The following is a 14621-nucleotide window of genomic DNA, read 5'->3' as shown; positions in this document are numbered from 1 at the left end:
GTTATAGTTAATATTATTAATTAGTAAAAGTATTTAGTTAGTATCTATTATAATATACATTTGAATTATTTAAAAAGTAGTGGTTTCTATTCTTGGATGTTCGTTCGTTACGTTCCATTATAGAGGTGATGCTATAATGACATATTTCTTCGTCGAGATATTACTAAAAAAGTTGAAGATCTGAATTGTGAAATTTTGTTTTTTTCTTTTTCTTTTCCTCCTAAACTATACAAGGGTTATAGTAGATTCTATATGTCAATATGAGAACACAACAAGAATCATTCAACTATATTCTAATCGGACAAGACCGTGCTGATTTTGATTTTTCAGTGCTATTGGGAGAGAAAGAGAGATTAGAGAAGAGGCGTTTCTAAATGAAGACCAATCTTTTGGATAAACGAAAACCAACTAGATATACAGTACTTTCAATAATACAATATATAAACAAACATACTCCAAAGTAGAACAAGAATGGAGATCATCTCAAGAATCTGATTATGAATTATATGAATCAAAGCTGGTGAAGCAGAAGATGTCATCTCAAGAAGCTGATTATGTAAACGTCCGTTGCTAACTAGAACACCACCCGCGGGGAAAATGATCCTTCTTTCAGATTGATCTTCCTCCAAATTGATTTCATCTCCTTCCCAATCTGTTACCTGAGAAGATAGAGACTCGTTCTCTCAATAAACTTTAAAAAGAGATCATGATCATTAGACTTAGGGCTTTGTTAGATTCCTAGGCAAGCTCTATCTTGTTATTTGCCGATTTTTAAGAACTCTTTATTGATGAAATGATATGGTAACAAGAATGGCTTCGAGACACAGTGTATAAAGATTTCACCAACCTTTCCTCCGGCTTCATGAACACATATCATCCCAACAGCATGATCCCAAGACTACATGTTTTCAAGACAATCTCTTAAGAGAAAGAGAGATAAATAATACTCGATACAACAACATAAGAAAGAGATTTTGCTGTGCGTAGATCCGGATCAAACAATCTGAGTACCTTTATTGTTCGCTGAGTTTTGGTTCGGAGAAGGAAAACCGATGCTCTGCCTGAAGCTACCACCATATACTTGCACAAACTGTACACACAAATAGGGAAAGTTAACTGAGTGGGAAATGTTAAAAATTTGCATACAAGCAACTCGTAGATAGTTTCAGCTCTAAAGAGGTAAAATTGTTCATTACTATTTTTTTTTGTATGAAGAACTTTAATGTGTGTTTTAGTAGATAGAAAATTAGTAGATACCTTCCACAACATGTGGGCACCAGAATGATATCTTCATGCTGTAAGTCATCTGAAGCTATATTTGCAGCGAAGAAACCAGAGAGAGGAAGTGATTCCCAGGTTTGGCTTTCTTGTATACAATACCTTGCTTTGTTCACTAAATCACAGGAATCAACAAAACACCTTGTCCAATCACCGCTTACTTTGCCAGAGATATTTTGTAACCCCTTGGTCCACGTTCCACAGCCAATATGCGAGATCATTAGAGTTCCGGTGGATTGATCTGATAAATCTCCTGGCCAGTTTGGACATCCCATAACTCCTAGCACAATTTCATTATCTACAACAAGGGCCAATCCTACCTGAGATTTATGCATATGAAATTTATGACGACGAAGAGATATCAGAAACAGAACAAAACAACATGAAACCTCATATCCAACTCATATATATGCATAAGAGAAATATATATCTTGTTCATTGCTCAGCCGTGCTTTTGCAAAAAGAAAGTAAGTAAAGCTAAGCAAGAAAGTTTTTTGAGGATATATCAAATTATCAATCCCAAAAGATGGTTTTTGTAACTCTCACACGGAACTTTTTTAAGACTCTGAAAGGAAATGAAAAGCACAGAGGTATGTCATATGAGAGATACCACATATAAAGCTTCATCTCCTTTAAGAAACCCCCTTGTGCCATCAATTGGATCCAAAGCCTGCAGAAAATCAATGGAAGTGAGTTGCAGACAGTATGGAAAATTATCGTATCATCTAGGCACAAAAGATATATGTGCATCATTTTCCATTCTTCGACTTCGCAAAGACACATAAATCGAGTATTACACATTTCTTAGTTCAAGTCTAACATTCCAAGATTTACAAACTTCAAAATGACAATCAACTGTGGATGGTAAATATCTAATCTACTGAGATTACCTTTGACAAAAAAAGCTAATGGCGGAAGATGATATGGTCTTATCTTTTGAAGATATTATGTAAGACCACAACATACGAAACTTAGAGAAACCTTCAAACTATGCTACGTATAACATACCCAATAAGTAGCTGGTTTGTTGCAAAACGCATAGGCATCTTTGCCACCTCTGTCAATTGCTTCTAGTACATCAGCATCAGACAAATCACTGTCTCCAATGCTTGTTTTTGATTTGACTTCACTTACCACAGAGCTTACGAGGTTATTAGCATCAATAGACGGTTTGACGACGTCGGCTGCTCATTCTTGCTCACAGACTCAGTTTGTGACGATGCCGGCTGCTCCGGTTTAGCTGCAGGGGGTTCCGGTTTAGGTTTCGGTTTAGTCTTCCCAGCACGGCCAGGTGCGAATCTACGGGTTTTAGCAACCTCCTTTGGCTTGGGTTCATCATCAAAGTCCATATTTTTTAGCTTTTTGCTTCCTGTGAAAATTGCAATTAAGGGTTTTAATTCATCAAACGAAACAAAGACTGATCAAACCCAATACGTAATCATAACAAAGATTCAAACTTTGTCTAAATCACTATTTTAAAAACCAATACTTTCAGAAATCTTAATCGATAAATCTTGAACTGTTACGAACTGAGATAGAAACGAAAAGTGTGCACAAGAAAGAAAGAAGGTAAAAACCTGTAAATCAAGAACAGAACAGAAGAGAAGATATAGTCACACTCCTCCGGTCAAAAGAGAAACGTCGGCGAAGAAAGTGAAAGACTGAAAAAAAAAAATTGAAACCTTTAAGGTTGAAATCTCTCCTCTGATTGACATCTCCCAAAGAAAAGAGAGAGAGGAAACCCTAAAAGAAAAAAAATTGTAACTTTATTTGGTGGAGAAGTGAAGCTTCTTTTCTTGCATCCGGGAATTTATCAGAGTAAAGGAGGATTTGACAAAAAATCAAACAAACATCGATTCAAAAAGAAACAAAAACAGGGAAACAAGAGCAAGAGCATAAGATCTCAAGTTTTTTTTTCAGAACAAATTTAATTATAAATGACATAAATCGTAATAAAACACACAATTCAGATATAGAAGTAATTTGCAAACTTTTATGTGTTATTCTAGTAAAACAGAAATCTCAACATGTTAGTCTAGTAATAAACCTACTTTTATGTAATATTCTAGGTAATTTCCCTAAATCAAAAGACATTTTTGTAAATATGTTTATCTTGAGATGCTTAATTGCAATTAAATCTCCAAATCGTTCTGGTGACGACACATTAGCATTTTCAACAAAATGCTTCTCTATTAATATATAGAGGATTAATTTTGATTGTTTCCTAAATTATAGGAACTGTAATTATACATCCGACCCTCTTTGTTTTTTTATAAGATTTATGGAACGATTATGGAACGATATGAGAAGTATCCATTTGTAGATTTCGGATGTTAACAACCCAAATCCGATGAAATCAATTTCGGGTAATTTTTTTTATTGACCCGACCCAGAAAATATTTTGTACTTCTCTTTTACTAATATAGAGATTGCTTGATATTGAAGACATGAGAGTAAGTGTCTTAAAAAAAAAAGTTAACCCGTGGGTAAACTAGAACTACCTAATAATACAAAATTATCTAAATTTTATATAAAAAGTTTTTAAAAAAATTAACCCGTGGTATACTACGGGGTAAATCCTAGTACACTAATATTATGTGTTTTAACTCGAACTTGGAGTTTTCTCCATGGGGATTTATCGTGTCTAAAATTGGTTTAAACCAATGGCTATCACTTTTGCATTGTAAAGGGAACAATAATTATATAGTAAGAGCATTTCCATTGGGGATTGCTCTCACAATTTCTCTTATAACTAATTAAAAACCTATTTTTCGGTCCGTTACAAAGAGTATTGATTCTATGGGAAGGAATTTAAGCAATGCAGTAGTGATATGTCTATATTTTTTTCCCTTTAGCATATATTTATCATGCATTTAGCTAGGATAACTGATTGTTTTCCAACATCTTCTAGTCTTTTCCATACACTTTGCATGTCTAGGTAGTTATTGCATCATCCTTGCATACATTGTGCATTTTGGAGTATTTCAGGTATCTAGGAGACGTTGGGAACACATCGCTCAACATCACCATTCGATTCGTTGTCCGAGCCATCCTCCAAGACGTCGTTCGAGTCGCACCACTCTAGTCGTTCGAGTCACTCCACTCGAGACACCTCGTTCGAGTCGTTCCACCCGAGTGGGATTTAGCTTTCGACGTCTTCATAAAAGTTGTAGAAACTTGAGTCATCTTTCCAACGCCGTTTATTTCAAGCCAATCAGAGGTGTGGTTCANGGATGAAGGGTAGAGATAGGACCAACTTCGGTTTGGAATATTCTTTGGGCAGACAGGGCGCTGCTCTTGTATGTATCAGTTGGTTTCAACCTTTAGCCTNAAGTTATCATCGTTTTAGTGGAAGCGTATATATCCAGCTCGAGTCGCCTTGCATATTAGTTTGCACTTGCTTATTAGGATTGAAAAAATTTCCACAAAAACATAGAAAAACCATAAAAATTTGAAATTTTTTTGAAAATTTCCACAAAANCTGAATTGATGAAACCACTTGAAAAGGAGACCATCTAAGTCTTTAACCTTTTACCCTAGCCAAATGAGTTCAACGACATTGCTTAGCTCGATTCACGGTTCTCTGTTAATGAATGTTAAAGGGAATGATTGATAGGATTGCATGTGTAGAAAAAATATAGAGTTCCTTCACCATGCATCATAGAACTAAAAACAAGGACCTTGATTCTAACTATTTTATTTAGCATGTTTTAGGTTCTGAGACCCCATTTTCAAACCTCTTCTCCATACGTTGTTCTTGATTGTTTGCTTGAGGGCAAGCAAAGAATAAGTTTGGGGGAGTTGATATGTCTATATTTTGTCTCTCTTTAGCATATATTTATCATGCATTTAGCTCGGATAACTGATTGTTTTCCAACATCTTCTAGTCTTTTCCATACACTTTGCATGTCTAGGTAGTTCTTGCATCATCCTTGAATACATTGTGCATTTAGGAGTATTTCAGGTATTTAGGAGACGTCGGAAACACATTGCTCAACATCACCGTTTGAGTCTTCGTTCGAGCCATCCTCCAAGACGTCGTTCGAGTCGCACCACTCTAGTCGTTCGAGTCACTCCACTCGAGACACCTCGTTCGATTCCTTCCCCCTGAGTGGGATTTAGCTTTCGACGTCTTCATAGAAGTTGTAGAGAATTGAGTCATCTTTCCAATGCCGTTTATTTCAAGCCAATNGCATTTTTACCACCCTTGTCAGTAGTTGATTCCCATCTCTAGAACAGTTCTCCGCACCCTTATCCAATCATTCTTTCAAGCCAATTGTATTCTTGAGTGTCAGGCCTTTTCCGAGTTGAGCTTGTTAGAAAGTGTTAGGTTCNTGCCACCCGTCGACTCGACCCTCCAGCTCGAGCTGCTGCCCGTCGACTCGACCCNATGTATTTCTAGTTCGCATTATCCGGACTAGTAGGACTAGGTGAAAACTCGATTTGGGGTATTGGGTATGGATCTGTACAGAAAAGTAAAGGGTAGAAAGTCTTAAGGAGGGGGATGTGTTTTCAAAGTTTACAAGTCTAGTAAAGNTATCTTGTCGTTTTAAGTTTTAGGGATTTACATGTTTTCACTATAAATACGTTTTGTTAAGTCTTGGCGGACATCATCTTAGTTTTTANTGGGTTGAGCAAAATAATGAGTTACTGGTTCTGGGTATAAAATGAAAAGATTAGACAAAGAAAAGAAGGTAAAATGTTTAAGATGTCTAGAGTCCTTANTTTGTAAGGTTTACCTAGCCACTAAAAACGCTCTCACACTTTGTATCCCGATATCTTTGAATTTATTCAGTATTTTGATTCGATTTCTTCGACAAAGTTGTTCTTCACATTTTAATCTATCTAAGAATGCTTCTTTCAATGTTTTATGGGTTTGCATCCTTGACTATGATTTTCGGATCCGAGTAGTGTGGTAGTTCTTGAGGATGGGATAGATTAGGTGGAGGATCTTAGGATGTAGGGTGTTTAAGCGTTGATTTGTATGATTCCCTTCTGGACTAGAGTAAGAATTATTAGTTTCTCTCTGATCAATTGGAACTAGGTTCGAGACATTTCCACACCCAAAAGGTGTTCGATGAAATGTCTGACCAACTAGTGCCAGAGACATACGTTCCTAGCCTAAGAGATTAGTTGTCTAGGATTTTTGTTGACGTGAATGAACTTGTTTGTCATGCCTGCTCGACCACGTTTCTCTAGCGAGAGCTAGGTATGGAAGTGGTTGAGTCTGAGTAGCTTTTGCCAAGAGATTGGATTAGCTAAGTTGTGATGTTCATTGTTTAGGGATAGTTTGCTTGTGGTATGTTAAACACTCTGTAGAGTATGATACTCCACCGACATCAATTACCCCATCCTTAGGACTTCTTTCTTTCTAATTTTTATTACATTCTTGGAACTGTTTCATTTGTTCATGCTTAGAATCATTTTCGGTTTCACTTATTCTTGTTCGGTACTTGTCATACATTTTTGTTTATGATTCTGTGACTCGTTTCCGTTTTGTATTTTGACCATTCTAGGATTGTTAGAAAAACACTCTTTTTGAATTGGCTTAACTTGTGACTTCTTGATTGCATCTTGAGTGATAGTAAAGGTTCCCAATTGGATTGACACCTTAAGTACTATAACTACATAAGGTTAATTGAACCTGCTAGGATAGACACACAAAAAACCTAGTATCAAGTAGCAACGCTACGTGGCGTTTTATGATACGTAGATACATAAATATAAAAGGAAAAAAAAATCACATTTTTTCTTTCTTTCTTCCCCGATTCTCTCTTTTCTCTCTCTTTTCTCTCTCAATCGAAAAGGCGAATCAATCGCTGTAAAACATCATCAATGAAAATTCTAGTTTCATCATCATCTCCGATCTCCGATCAAAACCAGAGAATTGAGGTTCTTGTAATCTCCGATCAAAACCAGAGAATTGGGTTTGCTGATGATAACAGACACGGATATCTCTAGAACGGCGTTTTGCTGCGATTGTGTGGGGTTCTCTAGTGATTGAGTAACTTCTTTGGAGTTCTCTAGTGGAAGGATAATTTTGTTTAAAGTTCCAAGTGGGTAGCTTTGATTAGTTTAGTATTAATTATATGATTGGTTTATTTCTGAACAACTTAATAGAGTTTCTGGAGTGGAGATGGTCTAACGTCTTCTTAATTATTTTATGTCTATTTTGGTTGAATAGCGGGAACTTCTTTGCTAAGTTGTGCAGCTTGGTGGGATTTTCCGTTTGAACATTGTTGGGCTTAGTCTATCCACACTAGTACTGGCTACAGGACGGGTACCCTTGAATTTTCTCCGACCCTTTACTCGTCCCGACCCTAACGGGTAACAGAAAAAATTTACTCATACTCGACCCTTAAATAACGGGTACCCGGGAAACGGGTACCCGGTAAAAAATAGTTGACCCTTTACTCGTCCCGACCCTTTATTATTACCCGGAAAACGAGTACCCGATAAAAAAATGTTATAATCGCAATAATAATTTTATCTTTTGAAATCCAAAAAATGAAAAATTCATAAATTTATGCAATATATAGTTCCAAAATTATAAAATTACGAATTTTGAAAATAAAAATAATATATTAATTCAGTTAGGCTAAGTTGAACTTAGGTTTTAACTCTAACTCTATAAATTAATAATAAATAATAATAATAATAATACAAAATATTAACGGGTATTTACGGGTCGGGTAGCAAAACGGGTAAAGGGCCGAGTAACGGGACGGGTATTGAAAACTAAACTAATACCCTATACTCGTCCCTTACTCACGGGTAATATAAATATAATACCCTTTACTCGACCCTAAAGCTGCGGGTACCCTTTTTTTTGGGACGGGTACGAGCTGAGTAACGGGTCGAGTATGGGTAACGGGTATTAGTGCCCAGGCCTAATCCACACCATTAGCTTTGAAAACCTCTGTTTCAAAACTAGACTTTGATTGTGTCACCTTTATATAAAGCACTCTCAAGATCTACTGATATATATATAATCAAATTAATCATGATCAGTTGTAAAGCTTCTGGTTATAAGAATTACCCCAGTTCAGTGTATATTTTAAATACTTGATCTTGATTAATTTGTCCATAGAATATAAGTTATAAGCCAATGAAACGTTGAAGGCCTGGCCACTAGACAATTCCAAGGTTATTTTTCAATCCCGAAACTGTTAGTTTTCCCATAATATTATTGTCCGATGATTGAATGGTACAAATTGACCAACTTCACAATATCTGTATTATTGTGTGTGTGATCAGTGTGAGTATATATACTTAAAAATAGATATCTATCATTTGTGTACATATATGACTTTGAGTACGCGAGTGTGCGTGCACGCTCACGTAATGTTCAGGGAAATCAAAGTACTATACATGGGGACGTAAAAGATCATTCCAAAAGACCAGACACTAAACCTAATGCAGCCTGTTAGGTATATGGCCACGTGAAGGTCGACATGCCTTTTCACCTCCAATCCTTTTCCGGGGTTTAAACTTTCGCTTTATAGGAAAAATAAAATCAAATTATAAGAAAAAACAAATACGATTCTGTTTCAATATGATTATATCTTATTATATAAAGTTAGGTTTTGAAAGTTAGTCATTAACAAGATTTTGACATGTGTACAAATTAATATAATATGAGAGATTTCAAATATCAAAAGAAAACAAAATATTTTGTTTTAAACAATATTAATAATGTAAAAAGATAATTATCAAAAAAATACAAAATTTTAAATTTTTTTTTAAAACAAATAATTATAAAAAGATTCTATATAAAAATATTTCATAAATTTCGAAATTATAACATTATTTACTTATTTTTAATTTTAAATTATTAATTTTACAAAACAATAGAAAAAAGATTACAGAAAATATACAGTTAACTATTTATTCTAAATTTTGTAAATGCTCACTTCTATATAAACATAGATTGTCTCATATTTTTCATCTAACAAAATAATTTTTCAAAAACACTGCTTTCAACTTTGTTCTATTTATAAAAAAATTTTAATGGAAAACTAAAATTTTCCTTTTTTTATACCAAAATTTTCTTCTACTTTTTCCTTTTTCAGTTCGAAATAGATAAGATTAATATATTGACCTAAAAAAAATATTAATATATGCGTCTTTTTTTCTAATACTTTATTTTAAAATTTATTATAGTATTTTTTATTCTTTTATTTAATTTATATTTTCATCTCTGAATTACTTGGGATTTATATATTACCGTGCTTATAATTTTCTATTATTTCTTTAATTATGTCAAATCAATTTTTTCTAATTTCTCAACCTTGATTGGTTGGTCATTGAAACTTTATTTTTTGTGCAAACATAATTATTAACATTCATTCAAATCCTAAAAGGAGATAACGAGTAGAAGCTCATCAACCTAATGATTGGATAAAATAGGCTAATAAATACAAGTTTACAACAAAAATAGATAGATAGATAGATTGGAAATACATAAATCATTGTTGAAAGATCCATAGGAGCTTGGAGACTGTGACACCCTGGTTTGTAGAAAGGTTTAAAAAAATATATTTTGCCATCTATGTCACCAAAGTGTACTTATCTTTTTGGTCAAGGGTCCTGAGAGAACTACAGAGTTAAGCGTGCTTGAGTTGGAATAGTTTTAGGATGGGTGAGCTTCTGGGAAGTGATTGTAGAAACTGCACGAGTGAGAACAAAACACAGAGAAATATCATGTGGTGATTTGTAGGGTCCGTAAAGTATTTAAAGCCTGCCAGATGTAACAAACCGGCCGTCGGATATATGAGCCCACGGGTCGGGAGTGGACGTGGGCCCACTAAGGAAGGTGGATGTCATGGCGTTACAAAGACAGAGGCTACATCATGGTATGTCAAAGAAGCTTCCACGAATACATTAGTAAATTTAACATTAGTTTTTATCAAAAGATTTTGTGACGTTAGAAAATGGTCTTTAGTTTCTTTAGTTGTCGAAGCAAACCAATTTGAAATAGCTAAAAAATGTGAACATGTTCTCTCCACATAGGAGGAGTGCAGAGCCGAGGTTCTCTCTATAGTGGAGGAGGTTGGTCGCAAGGTTATCTTCCCAAGGAAAGAATGTAGAGAAGGTTGGACGCATGGTTATCTCTCCAAGGGAGGAAGGCGGAGCCAAGGTTTTCTCCATGGTAGATGAGGTTGGACACAAGATTCTCTCCATAAAGGAGAGAAGAGGGAGGAAGGCGGAGTCGAAGTTCTCTCCATAGTTGGTAATACACTATTGTGATAATACATCATTGATTAGTATACTTTTTTAACAATACTTGATTAGTATACTATGTAATATATTTTTTATTTGAAATATTTTTTGAGCCAATAATTTTTGTAATTAGAAAAACTGTGCAAATGCAAAAGTGAAAGTAAAGAGACATATAATAGTTGGCTTAATGTGTTCATATAGACATTTTTTAGGTGGTGGTAACTATTTGTAACATAAAATATATTTAGGTGTAAAAAATACATTTTTAATGATAACATACATAAAAAATTTGTAAATAGATATAAATCAGTGTATTATAGCAAAAAAAAAATTATTTATAACATACAACAAATTTTAATATATTTTGTTAAATTTAATTTTATTTACAAAATTTTAAACCCGTACATCGAACGGGTCTTTATCTAGTATATATATAATATATATGGTACTAATGATTTGATATCTACAATGTGATTTTGGGTTGAAATAGTTTACGAAGTATGTTATTTTCTCTTTTCATTTGTTATTTTTCTCATTATGGTACGTGTAGGATTTGGTTTATGTTACATATATATATATATATATATATATATATATATATTTCAAAAGTTTATTTATACAGTTCTTTCAATCCTTTATTCATACAAAACTTGTTGAGTTATCGTTTGAAATAACTTCAAGAGAAACAGTAAGTCATTAGTCCTTGTTTGTAGATCCAAACATGAGTTGTCAATTAAGGTTTTTTTCTTATTACAAGAAAAGGATTACATAACTAATTTAGTATAATGACGAAATCAACCAAAAGAGAATACCAAGGTCAGAACTCAGAAGGACAAGAGGAGTGAGGGGATCGGGGGATCGGAGCGTGATGGCCAAGTCAAAGCCACGTTAACTCTTGTAAGATACGAAGAAGAGTTGGCTCTCAAGGCTGCCAGGGAGCCGCTTGAGTCTTTAGGGCCGCAAGAGGTGGTTGTGAAGTTGCATGATAGGACACATGGCAAGGTACTGCTAGCAACTACATGTGACAGAAGAGGAGGCATAATGCAAGAAGGTGTCTCATAAATATTTCTAGCGAGCATCAACATGTTTGTAAAGGTTGTTGATTTAAGCTTGAAGAGAGCTTGAGTTATAAGTAATCCTAATCCTACCAAGTTGTGGTTTCTAAAAGGATTAGGATAAGAATAAGTTATATTTAGGAGTTATCTAGATATACAAAGTCTAATAGGAATAGAATTTGGTTTATGGGTTTTTCTATATAAGAAGATGCAAGCATGTTGCATAACTTATCAAGTTTTAGAGAACAAGAAAATATTATTTAGGTTTTGAGAGAGTTTCCTAAAGATTAATAAAAGAGAGTGATTCTTTTAATTTTTGTGTTCTTTAATCTTTGAAGTTTACTTTAGGTTCGATCTTTGAATTCTATATTTGGTATTAGAGCAAGATCTTTCTGCACCATTGATTTCAGAGTTTCAAGGTTTATGTGCCCCAACCTTGCATGCCACCTACTTGATTCACTTATGGTCTTAGAAAATAAACATGTAGTGTTTTTAACTCCCATGATTACCTTATACATCCTGTTGTTGGACCTTTCTGCCTTGACAAGTAGCTTCCCATTGTGATGATGCATAGTTAGGTGTTCTCCTCGCATTCTGATGTCACATCCTGCCTCCGTAACTTGTCCGAGGCTAATGATCTTATTCTTGAGGTCCGGAATAAAGTAGACATTCATCATCTTTCTTGGTTCCCAATTGATATCTATAAAGGAGATTGGTCCTTTTCCTTTGATATCAATACGGGAATCGTCACCAAATATTAACTTTCCTGTGATGGAATCATCAATCTGATCAAAATATCTTTGATCACCGGTCATGTGATTACTAGCACCATTGTCAAGGTACCAAACATTCTCTGCACTTGTGTTTGGTTCAAATTGACTTGGTGTGCAATGTTTTTCATTCAAGTAGATAACCTTGTGTATCATAAGAGCATATGCATCCTTTGTGTCATTGTTAATGTCTGGTTCTTGAATTTACTGCAGTTTTAGCAGGCGATCAAGACAACTGGAGGCGTAATGTCCAATCTTGTCACAGCGAAAACACATTACGTTTGATGTGTCTCTTCCTCCATTAGATCTTCCATGACCTCCTCCTCGGTAAGAAAAACATCTTCCTCATCCTCGTCCTCGTCAACTGTTTCTCAAGGACTACCACGGTTCATTATTGATTCAGAAGTTTGCTCATCATGCTTACTTGGAAAGCAAACACGAAAGGTATTCCCCAAATCCACTTCATACAGAGCAGCCAAGGTTTTAGAACTCATCAACGATCATCTTTGTGGACTTATCTCGCCAAACACTGTTGCAGGTAACAAGTATGCCTTTGTTCTCATAGATGGTCATTCGCGTAATATGTGGACAATCTTACTCAAAGAAAAAAGTGAAGCCTTTGAGAAGTTTAAAACATTCAGGCAACATGTGGAACAAGAGGCAGGAGCTACTATGCAAACTTTCAGAACAGGTAGAGGAGGAGAGTTGTATCTTAGGAATTCAACTTGTTTTGTGAAAAATAAGGCATTAAGAAACACCTTACAGCTCCATACACTCAGCAACAGAATGGTGTGGTTGAAAAACGAAACAAGACGCTTTTGGAAATGACAAGAAACATCATGAAGCACATGCGGGTTCCAAACTACCTTTGGGGAGAAGCCATCAGACATTCGACTTATCTCTTGAACATAATAGCAACAAGTTCTCTTGAGAATAAAACTCCATATGAAGCATTACGGAGACCAAATATTGATCATCTTCGAGTGTTCGGTTGCATGGGCTATGCTAAAGTGCACAAGCTTCATCTTAGAAAACTAGATGATTGGTCACGAACCACTGTTCATCTCGGAACAGAGCCTAGTTCTAAGTCTTATAGACTACTTGAATCACAAACTCTGAAAATACTAGTAAGCATGGATGTTGTGTTAGACGAGACAGAGGGTTGGAATTGGTGTGCTAACAACCAAGAGCCAGAACAGAGTGGAAGCTTCAGTGTTATGTTTGGTGAGTTTGGAAATTGTGGCATCTAAGAGGAGAATGATGAAGAGCATGTTCGAGATCAACCAGTTGTTTTAGACCATGGTACTAATGCGGATCAAGATCATCTAAACAATGAAGAAAACATTGACAATAGCTCATAAACTTCACAGGATTACAAAGAGGATGAATAAGTACATGTTCAAAATTAACATGTTCTACGACGAAAACAAGGCAAGAGTGTAAAGCCTAAATATCTCCAAGATTATGCTTTACTAGCTAAACAAGAAGGGGAGATTTTACTTATGTGCTTAAACAATGAACCGAGAAACTACTATGAAGCGAAAGAGGTAAAAGAATGGATATGTGCGTGTGAAGATGAACTTCATTTGATCAAGAAAAATCAAGTGTGGAACCTTGTGGACTTGCCAACTGGAGTTAAACCAACAGGTTTAAAGTGGATATTTAAGCTCAAGCTAACTCGGATGGGAGTATCAACAAATACAAGGCTCGGTTGGTGAAAGATATGTGCAGTAGTATGGAGTTAACTTTGAGGAAGTCTTTGCTCCAATGGCCAGAATAGAGATTATACGGCTGTTGCTTAATCTTGCAGCGTCTAACGGTTGGAAGATACATCATCTTGATGTTAAAACAGCGTTTCTACATGGCGAGTTAAAAGAAAATGTTTATGTCACACAGCGTGAAGGTTTTGAGATAAAGGAGAGCAAAGACAAGGCTTACAAATTTAACAAAACACTATATGGATTAAAACAAGCTCTGAGAGCATGGAACAACAAGTTAAATCAGATTCTTATTGAGTTTCAGTTCAAGAAGTGTTCAAAAGAACCATCAGTCTATCGCAAGGAAGTAAGAGGTAATCTGCTTGTAGTTGCAGTGTACGTAGATGACTTGTTTGTCTTAGGGGTAATACATGAGCAGACATGAACTTCAGGTTTGGTTGAAAATATTGGGGGTAGGGATCTGATGGTGTCGGGAAAGAGACACAATAACTAGAACTGTTGGCAGCGTATTGATGGCTAAGGTCATTAGATAGGATTTGCATGGAATCATTGTTAGCCAAAGGTCTCCCAACATCAGG

The 14621-nt window shown here is 35.3% G+C and overlaps 1 protein-coding gene across 1 annotated transcript; it reads right to left on the bottom strand.

The window, feature by feature from the left end:
- On the bottom strand, positions 393-12370 carry LOC104748757 (putative PAP-specific phosphatase, mitochondrial). The gene is made up of 9 exons (XM_010470354.2): positions 12065-12370; positions 2768-2855; positions 2564-2647; positions 2287-2462; positions 1889-1948; positions 1258-1598; positions 1012-1090; positions 848-898; positions 393-659 (listed from the first exon to the last, which is right to left on the bottom strand). Exons 1-9 carry the CDS (start codon positions 12368-12370, stop codon positions 426-428), a joined length of 1419 nt encoding a protein of 472 aa, XP_010468656.1. The 3' UTR covers positions 393-425.

The sequence above is a fragment of the Camelina sativa genome, chromosome 15 (assembly GCF_000633955.1).
Source record: "Camelina sativa cultivar DH55 chromosome 15, Cs, whole genome shotgun sequence".
NCBI classification, from domain to species: Eukaryota; Viridiplantae; Streptophyta; class Magnoliopsida; order Brassicales; family Brassicaceae; genus Camelina; species Camelina sativa.
The sequence above is the reverse complement of the archived record's forward strand: the minus strand, read 5'-3'. Positions and strand labels throughout refer to the sequence as shown.